The 11,466-nt window shown below is 34.9% G+C and overlaps 5 protein-coding genes across 12 annotated transcripts; 2 read left to right on the top strand and 3 right to left on the bottom strand.

The window, feature by feature from the left end:
- The first annotated feature begins 3 nt into the window (after window positions 1–3).
- LOC110844416 (uncharacterized protein C19orf47) lies at window positions 4–3,085 on the top strand. 2 transcript variants are annotated; one of them, XM_022090610.2, is made up of 9 exons: window positions 4–261; window positions 534–730; window positions 803–1,265; window positions 1,348–1,413; window positions 1,483–1,610; window positions 1,709–1,874; window positions 1,947–2,081; window positions 2,161–2,411; window positions 2,568–3,085. In XM_022090610.2, exons 1-9 carry the CDS (start codon window positions 237–239, stop codon window positions 2,691–2,693), a joined length of 1,557 nt encoding a protein of 518 aa, XP_021946302.1. In that variant the 5' UTR covers window positions 4–236; the 3' UTR covers window positions 2,694–3,085. The 2 variants fall into 2 exon arrangements, with proteins under 2 accessions (XP_021946302.1, XP_021946301.1); XM_022090609.2 differs by having other exon boundaries at window positions 2,565–3,083.
- Window positions 2,899–4,711, bottom strand: LOC110844418 (piRNA biogenesis protein EXD1). Its single transcript, XM_022090613.2, has 6 exons — window positions 4,436–4,711; window positions 4,233–4,349; window positions 3,786–4,159; window positions 3,556–3,661; window positions 3,237–3,472; window positions 2,899–3,152 (listed from the first exon to the last, which is right to left on the bottom strand). The coding sequence occupies exons 1-6, from the start codon at window positions 4,677–4,679 to the stop codon at window positions 3,087–3,089; spliced, it is 1,143 nt and encodes a 380-aa protein (XP_021946305.1). The 5' UTR covers window positions 4,680–4,711; the 3' UTR covers window positions 2,899–3,086.
- LOC110844423 (vacuolar ATPase assembly integral membrane protein VMA21 homolog) lies at window positions 4,510–7,989 on the bottom strand. Of its 5 annotated transcripts, none has more exons than XM_022090620.2 (4): window positions 7,763–7,987; window positions 7,578–7,642; window positions 6,784–6,910; window positions 4,510–4,964 (listed from the first exon to the last, which is right to left on the bottom strand). In XM_022090620.2, exons 2-4 carry the CDS (start codon window positions 7,611–7,613, stop codon window positions 4,813–4,815), a joined length of 315 nt encoding a protein of 104 aa, XP_021946312.1. In that variant the 5' UTR covers window positions 7,614–7,642; window positions 7,763–7,987; the 3' UTR covers window positions 4,510–4,812. The 5 variants fall into 5 exon arrangements, with proteins under 5 accessions (XP_021946312.1, XP_035704699.1, XP_021946313.1 ...); XM_035848806.1 differs by having other exon boundaries at window positions 4,544–4,964; window positions 6,784–6,904; window positions 7,763–7,989; XM_022090621.2 differs by having other exon boundaries at window positions 4,544–4,964; window positions 7,578–7,675; window positions 7,763–7,986.
- LOC110844420 lies at window positions 5,135–9,187 on the top strand. Of its 3 annotated transcripts, none has more exons than XM_035848799.1 (4): window positions 5,135–5,289; window positions 7,202–7,263; window positions 8,189–8,591; window positions 8,688–9,187. In XM_035848799.1, the coding sequence occupies exons 3-4, from the start codon at window positions 8,199–8,201 to the stop codon at window positions 8,841–8,843; spliced, it is 549 nt and encodes a 182-aa protein (XP_035704692.1). In that variant the 5' UTR covers window positions 5,135–5,289; window positions 7,202–7,263; window positions 8,189–8,198; the 3' UTR covers window positions 8,844–9,187. The 3 variants fall into 3 exon arrangements, with proteins under 3 accessions (XP_035704692.1, XP_021946307.1, XP_021946308.1); XM_022090615.2 differs by lacking the exon at window positions 5,135–5,289 and adding an exon at window positions 5,580–5,685; XM_022090616.2 differs by lacking the exon at window positions 5,135–5,289 and adding an exon at window positions 6,872–6,998.
- On the bottom strand, window positions 8,989–10,535 carry LOC110844421 (glutaredoxin-related protein 5, mitochondrial). Its single transcript, XM_022090617.2, has 5 exons — window positions 10,378–10,535; window positions 9,951–10,293; window positions 9,800–9,885; window positions 9,693–9,719; window positions 8,989–9,257 (listed from the first exon to the last, which is right to left on the bottom strand). The coding sequence occupies exons 2-5, from the start codon at window positions 10,285–10,287 to the stop codon at window positions 9,177–9,179; spliced, it is 531 nt and encodes a 176-aa protein (XP_021946309.1). The 5' UTR covers window positions 10,288–10,293; window positions 10,378–10,535; the 3' UTR covers window positions 8,989–9,176.
- Window positions 10,536–11,466: the final 931 nt, after the last annotated feature.

Genomic DNA, 11,466 nt, shown 5'->3' with positions numbered 1-11,466 from the left:
CAACGTAAACAACGGCCGCCTCTGACTCTCGCTCAATCTGCCTCCTTGGCTGGCGGGCCTCTTGACTGCTTCGCCACCACGAAAAGCACAACAAATATGAAACACAATTTGTAATTTTAGCCGATTTTAACAATTTTTCTTAAAAGTTCTCACCCACGCAGAGCATTACGTCAAAAAACAAATCATTCTGTCCAATATAAAGGCGCATTATTAATTGCTGTTACGTTTCACTCACAATGTCATCGGACAAAGCGACAAAATGTAAGCAAAACAACAATGGAGTAAAATTATGAAGTAGAAAGTAGTCAAAGTTTATTTATTATTACATATTATTATTCATTGTCCTTTCATTTAATTGATAACAATTATCATTGTGTATCAAATTTTAACCTAGCGTATTTATTGAGAATTTTTTAGTCGATTAATTTAATACGAGTTTGAATATTTGATAATATTGGTTGTTAAACTTAGTGTTATGCAATCTGTAAATGTGATGTATTTGTTGTAAACTATGTGTTTGTCAAATCTTGCAGCAATGTGGCTCCGTTTTTTTCGTGATGCCGGGATTCCGCAGGGATTTGATACCAAATATGCTCTTGTATTTGATGAAAATAGAATAAAACATGATATGCTTATGGACATAAGCAAGGAGTGCTTGAAAGATATGGGCATTACGGCCATGGGCGATATTATTGCAATTCTCAAGCATGCTAAAATAGTATATGAAGAGGTGAGTAATTAATTTTTTAATAACTAACTACAATTAACATTAACACCAATGTATCGTTTGATTTTGTTTTAGTCAAAAGCTCAGGCTTATGACATTCCTCAACCAACCTCAACGGTCAGACTATCTGCACCCGCTCCAGCTCCTAAAAGCAGTTCACCAGCTTCTTCTGGATCCAGCTGTGGTTCTACTGAATCGAGGGAGCCACGGAGCGTTATCATTAACTCGCAACACAAAGTGTTTGCAACCCAACCCTCCAAGGTTCCTTCAACTGCTGCTGCAAGGTCAAAGACTCAGACTGATGCACCTGTTAATCGAACCATTTCCAGACTAGTACCATCATCCTCCTCATCAATGCTTGTCAGTACAAGTTCTGATAGAAAGACTGAACCGGGCGTGAAGGCGACTTTAATGGCCACTTCGAAAATCGTAAAGCCTACTCCCAGTACCATTGTCAGGTTGAAGCGAAGCGTTAGTCCAGCTCAAAGAGAAGAGGTGCCTCTTCAAAAGAAAACTCGAGTTCTAAAGGAACAAGAGGGTATGGGCTGATCTCATTTGTTATTGTTATTTTTAACCATCTTGTGCTAATAATTGTAACATTTGTAATTGTAATGTCTTAGGGAGCTATATCGTGAAGATGCCCGAGGGTACAACCCCAAAAACTCAGAAACTTATGCAAGATCGTTGTAAGCTCAGTGATACCCTTGTTTCAATTGCATGTATATAAATTCAGTAATGCACACTTTACCTTCTAGTGGGACCTATCAATAATACCCATGTTCAGATGACTGAAAAGAAACTTAGCGTCTTCTCTCGGTTGGGAGGAGAAAGTCGCGTCTCGAGCAGCAGTGATGTTTCGCCAAAAGAACAAGTTAAAACTAAGGTAAGCATTACTTACAGCATCTGAACCTAATGCTTTACTTATCGTATTTAACAACAAAAAATCTGACGTATGCAATTTACGGTTTAATGTTTCCGTAGTCCTCGGTATTCTCAAGATTGGGCCAGGGATCTACTAGTACTGCATCCTCCTCTCAACAGCAACAACAGGTCATTGCTCGCCCTTCAATAGACCCCTCCGACTTTTTGAAAACGAGATTCGAAGTACGACAGGCAATTTCTTCTCCGGCTTTAAATATTGCCAAAGGTGGTCCGATTATTATCATTTGACGATTCATATAATCTACGATGCTTATAATAATTATTTGTCAAATTCTAGCTCATCTTGCAAGCAACTACAATACCAATAACTCAAACAGCTTAGGTCGACTTGTAAGTGACAGAGGAAGCGTGTGCTCATTGGAGCCAAGAAATGATAATCGCATTAGTAGTACCGGTTCTAGAATGAGATCAAGTATGCCTTATTTTATTAATTGAACTGGAATTTTAATTATGCGCATTGTGATCAGATAATTTTTATAAATTATTTAAAGGTGCTGACGGTGGTAGTGTGAAATCGAGACTTGGCTCCCGAGAAATAAATAGTACAACTGCAATCTCTAGATCACGATCTCGATCCATTTCTCCTCCACCAAAACGTCAATTTAATGATCCTCGGATTCAAATTCGTCGTGGTGTTGTCGAAAGACGTCCCAGCCCAGCGACGCAATTTTCTACCACCATAAAACCACGCATTCCAGTCCAAGTAATTACGAAACCTCAAGCTCAGACTGCAATTCGCAAGGTATAAATACTACAAAAAAATATCCCCGAGTGAAATAATAAAGCTACACGAATTTGGTATATTATTTCGCTCGAGAATATTTTTTATATTTTTAATTTCGTATTACAAAATAGGTGCAATTCAATATACTCATGGGTAATCTGTATACTTTAGCAGATGGACCCTGATAATTCTGAGCTGTCTGTTTCCAGACAAGTAGTACGAGAAGAGCGATTTAAGAATGCAGAAGGGAAGAATATGATACGCAAAACTGTCATAAAGACTGTGCGAAAAAGGATTTAAACGTATACATTTGATCTTCCAGTTTCAACGTTCTGTATATAAATATACTAATTTTTAACGAATGTTATGACTGCTGAAACACAAGAACTACTTTAAAATCCTGTAGTATTTCTAATAGTTAGTTTTAATTTATGGTTTAATGACCGTTACAAGTAGTTTCATTTAGTATGCATTAATCTATATAGGAGGAAATTGAATAATAATATATGTATTAAGCAATATTTTTACTTCATAATGTTTTTATCAACTGCACTTACGTGCATACATAGAGACGTGTAACTTTAACTTATGAATAATATTAATAAATTATTATTAATATGGACTAACATATAAACAAGAACAACCACATTCTACAAACTAACAGTTTTTAATAAACTCAATAAATAAATCGAGCTAAACTTGTTGACCTAAATTATCTTCAAGCAGGTCCAACAATTCGGACGAAACTTCTCTCGGCTTCTGAAATAATACAATTATATATCGGATTATGATTCGCCAACATTTTCTAACATCAATTTGCAACTCTTTGTTGTGTCGTGTCACCTTTGACAATACGGCATACTCTTGGAGACCACTGTTCTTAAAAGTGCTGAGATGTGCTTCCACACAATTGCGTAAACGTTTCATAAGTTTAGTCATCATGTTTTCACGAAGTGGGACCAAATGTTTGACTTTTATCGCACACAGTTTAAGAAATTCTGGAGGTGGAAGGGGCTTCCGAAGAAAAGGTGAATTGGATGAAAAGTCCATTCCTTCGTATTTCCTTAGAAAGTCCAATTCTTCGAAACGAAAAATTTGACAAATATAAATACGAAAAAATAAACAAATATACCAATCCCAATATTAGTCTAGTAAATAATACCTTCCATAGGAATTCTACGGTTGTACATTTCAAGGCAATCAGAAAGTGGACTGAGTTGAGGTGGAGCATATCCTAAATGCTCTTTCACAATTAAAGCGTCAGCTACCTGAAACCCAAAATTATTTGTCATGTAAAACATACCAAATCTTGCCAAAGGAAATTGAATTATGCATATATATGTATTGGCTCCCAGCCTCCCATTATACTTTAGAGTAGTGCCAATAACTAACCTGGGTGTCAAACACGTTGACCATTTTTATACGATGAACGTGCCATAAATAGTCTGCTGCTGGTCGTCCATCATGAATGATTTTGATAAGTTTTTCATTTGTGAAAACAGATCTCTCCAAGGATTTCCAAAGGTCAGGTAATTGTTCATATAGGGCGTCAATATCGAACGGAATTAAAGTTTTCCCAGCTGTCATAATCATCCAACTTACGATTCCGTTCCGTCCAACATTTTGACCTTCGAAAGAAATTCCACAAACATCTACCTCTTTCAATAACGTTGTCAACACTTTAAATTGCTGAGGATCTCGGATCACATAGGTGCGCAATTGAATCTCAATTGGCTCTAAATTTTTCATCTCCGAGTTTAATTTACCTGCAAATATACCATGTATTCAAAATTGATCCATGTTAATTTAAACCTTGGCATAACTTGCAACCAGACTAACATTTTTTCGTCTTTTCCTTTTTAATTTTTTCTCCAGGATGACCAGGAGGAAGAGATGGTGGTCCATCATCTACCTGTCCCGTCCTTTTCTTGAAAATTCCGCATTCAATCACCTCAACTGAAATGTGTACGTAATATATTAAATAAAATAAGTGAGTCCCAGTTGTAAATGTTTATGCTTGATATATATATATGATTCCTTACTTTGTCTAATTTCGTTCAAGGCTATAGTAATAGGTTCTTCATGACACTTTCCATTAGGAAGCTCCAATGGTTTGTCCAATACAATTTTGTCTTCTGCTGGATTTTTTGAATTCTCAATTGCCAATTGAACACCAATAAATTCGCCTCGAAGTGTCCTATCTTTTACTTGAACACTGACTATAGTTCCATTTGTTATATCGTACGCTGACAAGTAGTTAGACATATTTTTGTCGGTTTCGATCATTTATAAAGACGACATTCAATAATAATTAATGTTTCTAGCTATCGATAATATATTTAAGTAATAAAGTATAAATTGGACTGGGTTTTTCCTTGAATAAATTTCAACTAAATCTACCTGCTTAAAAATTAAGTTTTTAGTCTTCCTTGTCCAATTTATCAAATCCAGGAATGGTTTCGGTGTCAAAATACGCGTGGTAGATGAAATTCCCCAGGGCTAAATGCAGAACTATGACAGCAGCGAATGCACTGTACAGGTTCGACTGCAATGACTCCAATTCCAAGAAACCTAAGGAAAACATAATATAAAAGTTTTCTATAATTAAACAACACGAATAGTTAATAAGGACAAATGTTATTGTTCATTTGTCGTTAGTTTTTAGATCCGCATAGTAAATAAATTCGATTCCTGGTTATTTATATATAAGTTACCTCTAGTACTCAAGCTCAATACAACGCTGATAATTCTCATGTATTATTTAACTATAAACAACGCTTGGTGCACATATACCACTAAATCAAATTAAACTTCCTTAGTCCACTCCACGGTGGTTGGACACCGACTGGGTTGCGAGTCTTCCCATCTTCAAATATTTACTTATCGTCCTAACCAGGTAATCCTAAGCAGTAGTTGGTTATTATAATAAGTTACTAATGTTTTGAGCCTGTCTGGTTGCAAGTTGTTATACCATATAGTTTTTAGTCAAAGGCATCACTTTGAGTCTCTAACGTTCTTCGAGACCATTAATGCATCCAAATCTCTCCTCGAGTGCTTCTACCTCACCCTCCTGCCTAGTTCAACGAAGGTGACCCACATAAAAAGTACATATTTATATCGGATGAAGATTTGATTATATGAAGTAATCAAAATCAAGGCACCAGGTAAACAATACCACGTAACGCCACGAATTATGTCTTCCTCCTTCATCCGTGCATACGATATAGCAAGGTATGCCACACCACCGTGATGATGAGATGCCTTGAACCGAAACCAAACATGGTATTATAAGGTAAGAGACAAGAAGTCCAATGGGTTTAAACACTCCTTCTTCGTTCTTGAAAACATAAACCCATTGTGTTGCACTGATTGTAATTTTTCAGTGGTTTCTCCTCCACATTAAACTCATCTTATTTTGATGTGTGGCGTGGGCACATTGTGTACGCAGATAAAATAGAACGTACCACAAAAACGACCACGCTCATGAAAACACTCTGAAATGGATTGGCGTTGTTGGATGATTTTGCGTTCCATTGTTACGCAGAAATATCATGAACCAAGATGTCGGAAAAAGTACCATCAAGCTAAACCAACCAACAACACCTGTCTCTATCTTAATAACCACATTTAACTAAACCATAATATTAGAACTTTCGCACACATTTGTACTCGAACTCCTTTGTAAAACTTATTAGTACTCGGAAGAGTGAATAAATCTATTTAACGCAAAGTCAAGATTTTGGCCTTTTAAAGTTAAACCTCGGATACACCCGAGTAATCTCCGTTAGATTATATTAAAAATATTAAGAACCAATAAATGATTCGGATCACGTCACGATTAAGACCTTAAATAATGTAGTTTCTGCAAAACTGCAGACACGTGAGCAGAAAATGGATAATAAGGATGAACAAAAAAATCAACTCTACTCATCCTCACAATATGCTAGAATTTTAAAATAAAAAAAATTGGGTCGATCAAAACTGATCCAAGTCTATTTAAGTAAAATGGGCAGCGCACGTGCGCATCAATTTGGTAAAAGTGACAATATAGCCGTTCTTGAAATTAAAAGCTTTTATGAGCATGTTTCACTCCAATTCAAGTCAATTTCTTTTGATGACTAGTGTAAATTAGGTCTCGTTGAAGCAGTGGAGCACATCCTCCACCATACATACAATTAGCAAAGCAACGAAACAATCGTCAACTTTATATTTAAGATAAAGGGTCAACTCTGCTTTCTAGTCTTGACTTTTTAAGGTCGTTTCACACATAGTACTTATATAGAATCGAAGTACTATATAAGTCTTAGATAGAACATAGCTAAATTTCATATAAAAATATGATACTGTTGTATAGATAGGTAATAAATGAAACGGGAGTTTTTTAACTTACCATCAAAGAAATAGATCTTGAGGAGGAAAAAGACGGTAATGGGGCACAAAATGATGAGAAAGCAATGGAACAATACTTGCTTGAAGATTTGAAACTCTGACTTTGCAGGCTTGGAGGAAGTCTGTAACTAAATCAAATACAAAAATTAGTATAAATAAATAGCAGGGATGTATACAATAATTACTTATATTATTAAACCATCCTACCCATGGAAGGTAAAAAGTGACGATGGCCAAAATATTGATCAATGCATAATAGAAATGAGTAATTTGGAACGAAGATCGGGTTGACTTGACGTAACGCGCAAGCAGAGGTCAAGAGTCGACCCTCTGCAGATTTTCCAAAATAGAAAATTGTATTGATTGAATTTGCACATATGTTTGTTTATAGTAATTTCACTCTTTTGTTGTCAATTTAGCGCAGAAAACATCGAGTCTATCATCGAAGTACGGAATCACTGAATCAATTACGCCACTAGTGGTAAGTTATTGCATAAATATATGCTATCGTGCATTAATTATTACCAGCAATTAATTGTTTCATTACTTTGTGTATATGTGCAAATTGCACAGTGCAATATATGTATATTATATTGTTTATATGCATTTTGATATGAAATGTGCATTTCCCAAAATATCTCTCCAACTGCAATCCGCTTAACTATATATTGTAAGGGTTTTATACGACTTACAAGTTGTTAGTAATTGTACGCAAGTTATACCGTTTGCTTTAACATAACAGTTAAGAATTAAGAATCAAGTACAATTATAAATCTACAAAATGAACTCTCTTACAGAATTTTTGATCGCTTGCCCGTCCAAGTTGTACATTTTCACTAATAATTGATGAATTGATAGTCCTGGTTGAAATAGAATGTAGTAAAGATAGGTTTCTGAAATTCCCTCATTTATTTACGATGAACAAATTTTGTGTTATATGTATATTTATTTTCTGTGGCACTTTAACCTTAAAAACACACCTGGGTTTGTGCAAAATAGCTTTACTTTCGCTCTTTTCCGCGACGGGTGTCAGCAGTCATCGTGAATGATAATTCAAGGTCAGCAAATTCAATGTATGCAGTAATTTCGGGTTAGTGTAAAAGTAGTAAATGTTGCATAATACTTATGCTTTAGCAATACTTTCTACTTGCTTCTCTGAAGTTTCTCACTGATCTCCGTAACCGATATGATGTAAAGTATTAACTATTTTCCCCGCTTCCTGTCTCATCTTCTAAACCTTATATACAAACTTGCTTTCACTGTATATGCAATGCACGTAGATCATGGATAAATCAACATGCATGAAATGCAATTTGCATTACTTGCATTCGTCTGCTCGCAGACAAGCATTTTTATTATGAATATAATGCGGTAAAATTTATTGCTTATTGTTTTATATGATGCAGGGAATACACTATGGAGTCTCAAAGTCAAAGTAGTTTTGATTTGTTCCAATTCCAATCTCAAAACTCTGCCACCACGGGTGACCCTGTTCCTGAAGTCCCTGTGCATTCGTTCATACCCCCCTTGCAACAACAACAGCATCCACCCAGCGTCATTAGATGTCCACTTTTACGACCACCTCAAATGCCAGGATACAGACCATTTGATTCACAAGATCCGTCTCAAAATGCAACACAAGATCCTTCAACAGATAGTGCATCAGCGAGGTCATCAATGTCCTCAGTAATCAACTATAAAAATTTGAAAGAGAGTGATTGTATCAACCTGCTTACCCAATCTGTGGATGTCATATTAAAGGATACATATAATACCGCATTTCGCCAAGAAATATTCGATCTATTGGAGGTGACCAGAAATAAATTGGCTGACAATTAAATTTAAAATCTATACTTACAATGTATTTCTGTCTATCTTTCTCATAACCTATTATCATACGTGCAGGTGGACTCTTCTGATGACGCTGTCAAACAATTCAAGTACAGATTATCAAAGGTTTGCGGAATCAATGTTGAACCACAAGTCAATATTGTCAATGTTGAACCCGAAATGTGCAATGTTGAACCGGATATTCCGGCTGAAGAAATATTCGAATTTTAATAAACTAGTATTGGTGAAAGTAAAAATTAAAATACGTAATCAGACGAGTTAAGACATTTTCTCACTTCTTGCGAGTTTTCCTAAATTCTACTAGCGACTCCTAAATGATAAATGGACTTTTAATTAAACTGTAGTACAATTGTTGTCCATTACTACTACTTTTGTTTTTATTTTTATTATTAATGATTCTTAATAATATCTAGTACTTTTCTTTGTTCATTTTAGTCAGTTATTTGTTGAGAATTTGTTGTACACGATAAATTTACTTTTCAGATTTTAAATATCGTAAACAATAAATTTATATTTACGACTAGAAATATGTTAAAAGTTGAATCATTTGTTATCTTTAGTCTTGACAGAGGTTGCACCATCATCTTCTTTCAACGCAGATTTGATTCCAGCCTTTTCCATTACCTGCAATTATTCAAATTTTATTATTTCTTGAATTGCTGACCTTGTCGAATATGATGAAATCGTGATTACTCCGTAAGTATGTAAAGGCACTTATCATTAAGTAATCAACATTTACGTTAGAATATAAAGGGTTTTGAATATTTTTAGTACAGGTGACAGGTATTTAGATTTTAATTTAAAAATATCGTTAGGTAAGACATACAAAAGGGTGAGATTGTCGAGAATTTGGTGCTGACTTGACACAAAAACTATCAAATTGACAATGTCGAGTAGTCGAGGTGTACATTTGTAGTATATTTATGCATTTAGGACATGCCGTATTTGTCTGGCATGACATTCAAATTAATGTTAAGGACAAAGGGTAATCTACATTTAACACCTAAAAACATGTTATCAAAGTATAATTTAATATGTTGTTAAAATATAATTTAGTACCTTCACCAGGTCTCCATTTTGATGCATCTGTTGTATTAGATCAAAATGTAGCAAATAATTAAATTTACTCGACTCTGTAGCATTTCTTGAAATGTTTTTGCACATACCTGAATCATAATATCACATCCACCCACAAATTCGCCATTTATGAATATCTGGGGAATGGTCGGCCAATTGGTGTACTCCTTTATACCTGGAAGTATTCGATCAACATAGATAGAGCTATAGTAAAAATCTCTGTGTTCTGAAATATTGTACCTTGTCTAATTCTTTCATCTTTAAGGACATCATATGAATCATACTTTTCTACGCCGTGCATTCGAAAAATTTGAACAACAGCGTTACTAAACCCACACTTTGGCTCTTCAGGAACTCCTTTCATAAATACAACCACTTTGCTGTTCTTGGTCATCTTATCAAATTCCTCCTTTGGCAAGGGTGTAACTGACGAGGAGTCGGACGCAAAAAAGTATCGACTTGTTCGAATCAAAAATCCAGAGGAAGGTTCACTCTTCAGGAAAGAGGACAATAATGTGGTAGAATTTGGGGGGGCAATGTTGTGTGCCAGTCGCAGTGTCCGAGAAAAATATCCCATTGTGACCTGTCACCAAAAAAGTTTATAAACTAAAAGTGAACAATAAAACTAAATATAAACTGGGCTATTTGATTTTGTAGTCGAACTTACTCTTTTCCTTCCTGTAAAGTTTTATTTTTATTTTTATTTTATAATCCCAACAATTTGTTTATAAGAGCAAGTTTTTAAGTGCGTGTTGATATTTTTTCATGTGTTATGAACATTATTATGTTTTTAACAAATTCCCGGTACATTTTCGGCAGTTCGTAGATGTTTGTAGATGGCAAACCATGCACTCTTGGAAAGTAAAGAACAGTTCTCAAAATGCGATGTTCTCAAATCGTTTAGGATTGTCGAGACTGAGACACTAATAAGACTCGACTATCCAGAAAAACAAAATTTAAGAATTATTATGGGGGTTATCAGCACTGATTGTGAGACTATTTAAATATGAGATGAAATGTATTCACCGACTCCCGATAGAGTATGACTTGGATTGTTGAATAGAACGTTGAATTGTTTGGAATTTTGCCTAAGTAAACAAACTGAGATTCCAATTTGCATCCCAGTGCCGAATTTGTATGGTTTATTAGGGAGAATTATTCTATTATGTATGTTTATAAAAAGAAAACGGTTTTTGTTGTGCTCTATGAAAAGTAGTGGTTGGACAAGAAAGCTGTCACGTGAATAATTTGTATTATATAAAGGGCGATTGGTTTGTGGTGTCTTTAAAAATTCATAACATTCAAGCTTCAATTTGAAAACTAGTTCAATCCTTGATTTGATTGACAGTGACAGGTTGACAGATTGCAATGCAAAAGCTGCATTGTGGTCCACAATTTGTGGTATAAAATGCTAATCTTGTCTTTTCAGTAATTGTTATATTGCATACATGATACAAATTATGAAAAAAGTTGGACCACCATCATATAAAATTAGTAAATATAATGCATTTTTAATGTAATAAACTTTATGTTTTGAATGACAAAGTATAAGTAAATGTTGGAAAATTCAACCCAAGTACTTTCTCATAAATCTAATACGTTTTAAAAATAAAAGTTTTTACAGGGATGCGACTCACACTACAAATGTACATATAGTTTACTGATCTAATTCAGGCCGGAAATGTGCTCGGTTTAAAGAATGAGGTGTGGTGGTGCAGGGAGGCAGAAGGAGAAATGGACTTGATAGGACAACAAA

Source organism: Folsomia candida, unplaced genomic scaffold (genome assembly GCF_002217175.1).
Source record: "Folsomia candida strain VU population unplaced genomic scaffold, ASM221717v1 Fcan01_Sc002, whole genome shotgun sequence".
Classification (NCBI taxonomy): Eukaryota; Metazoa; Arthropoda; class Collembola; order Entomobryomorpha; family Isotomidae; genus Folsomia; species Folsomia candida.
Note: the sequence above shows the minus strand (reverse complement) of the source record. Positions and strands in the feature narration are given on the sequence as shown.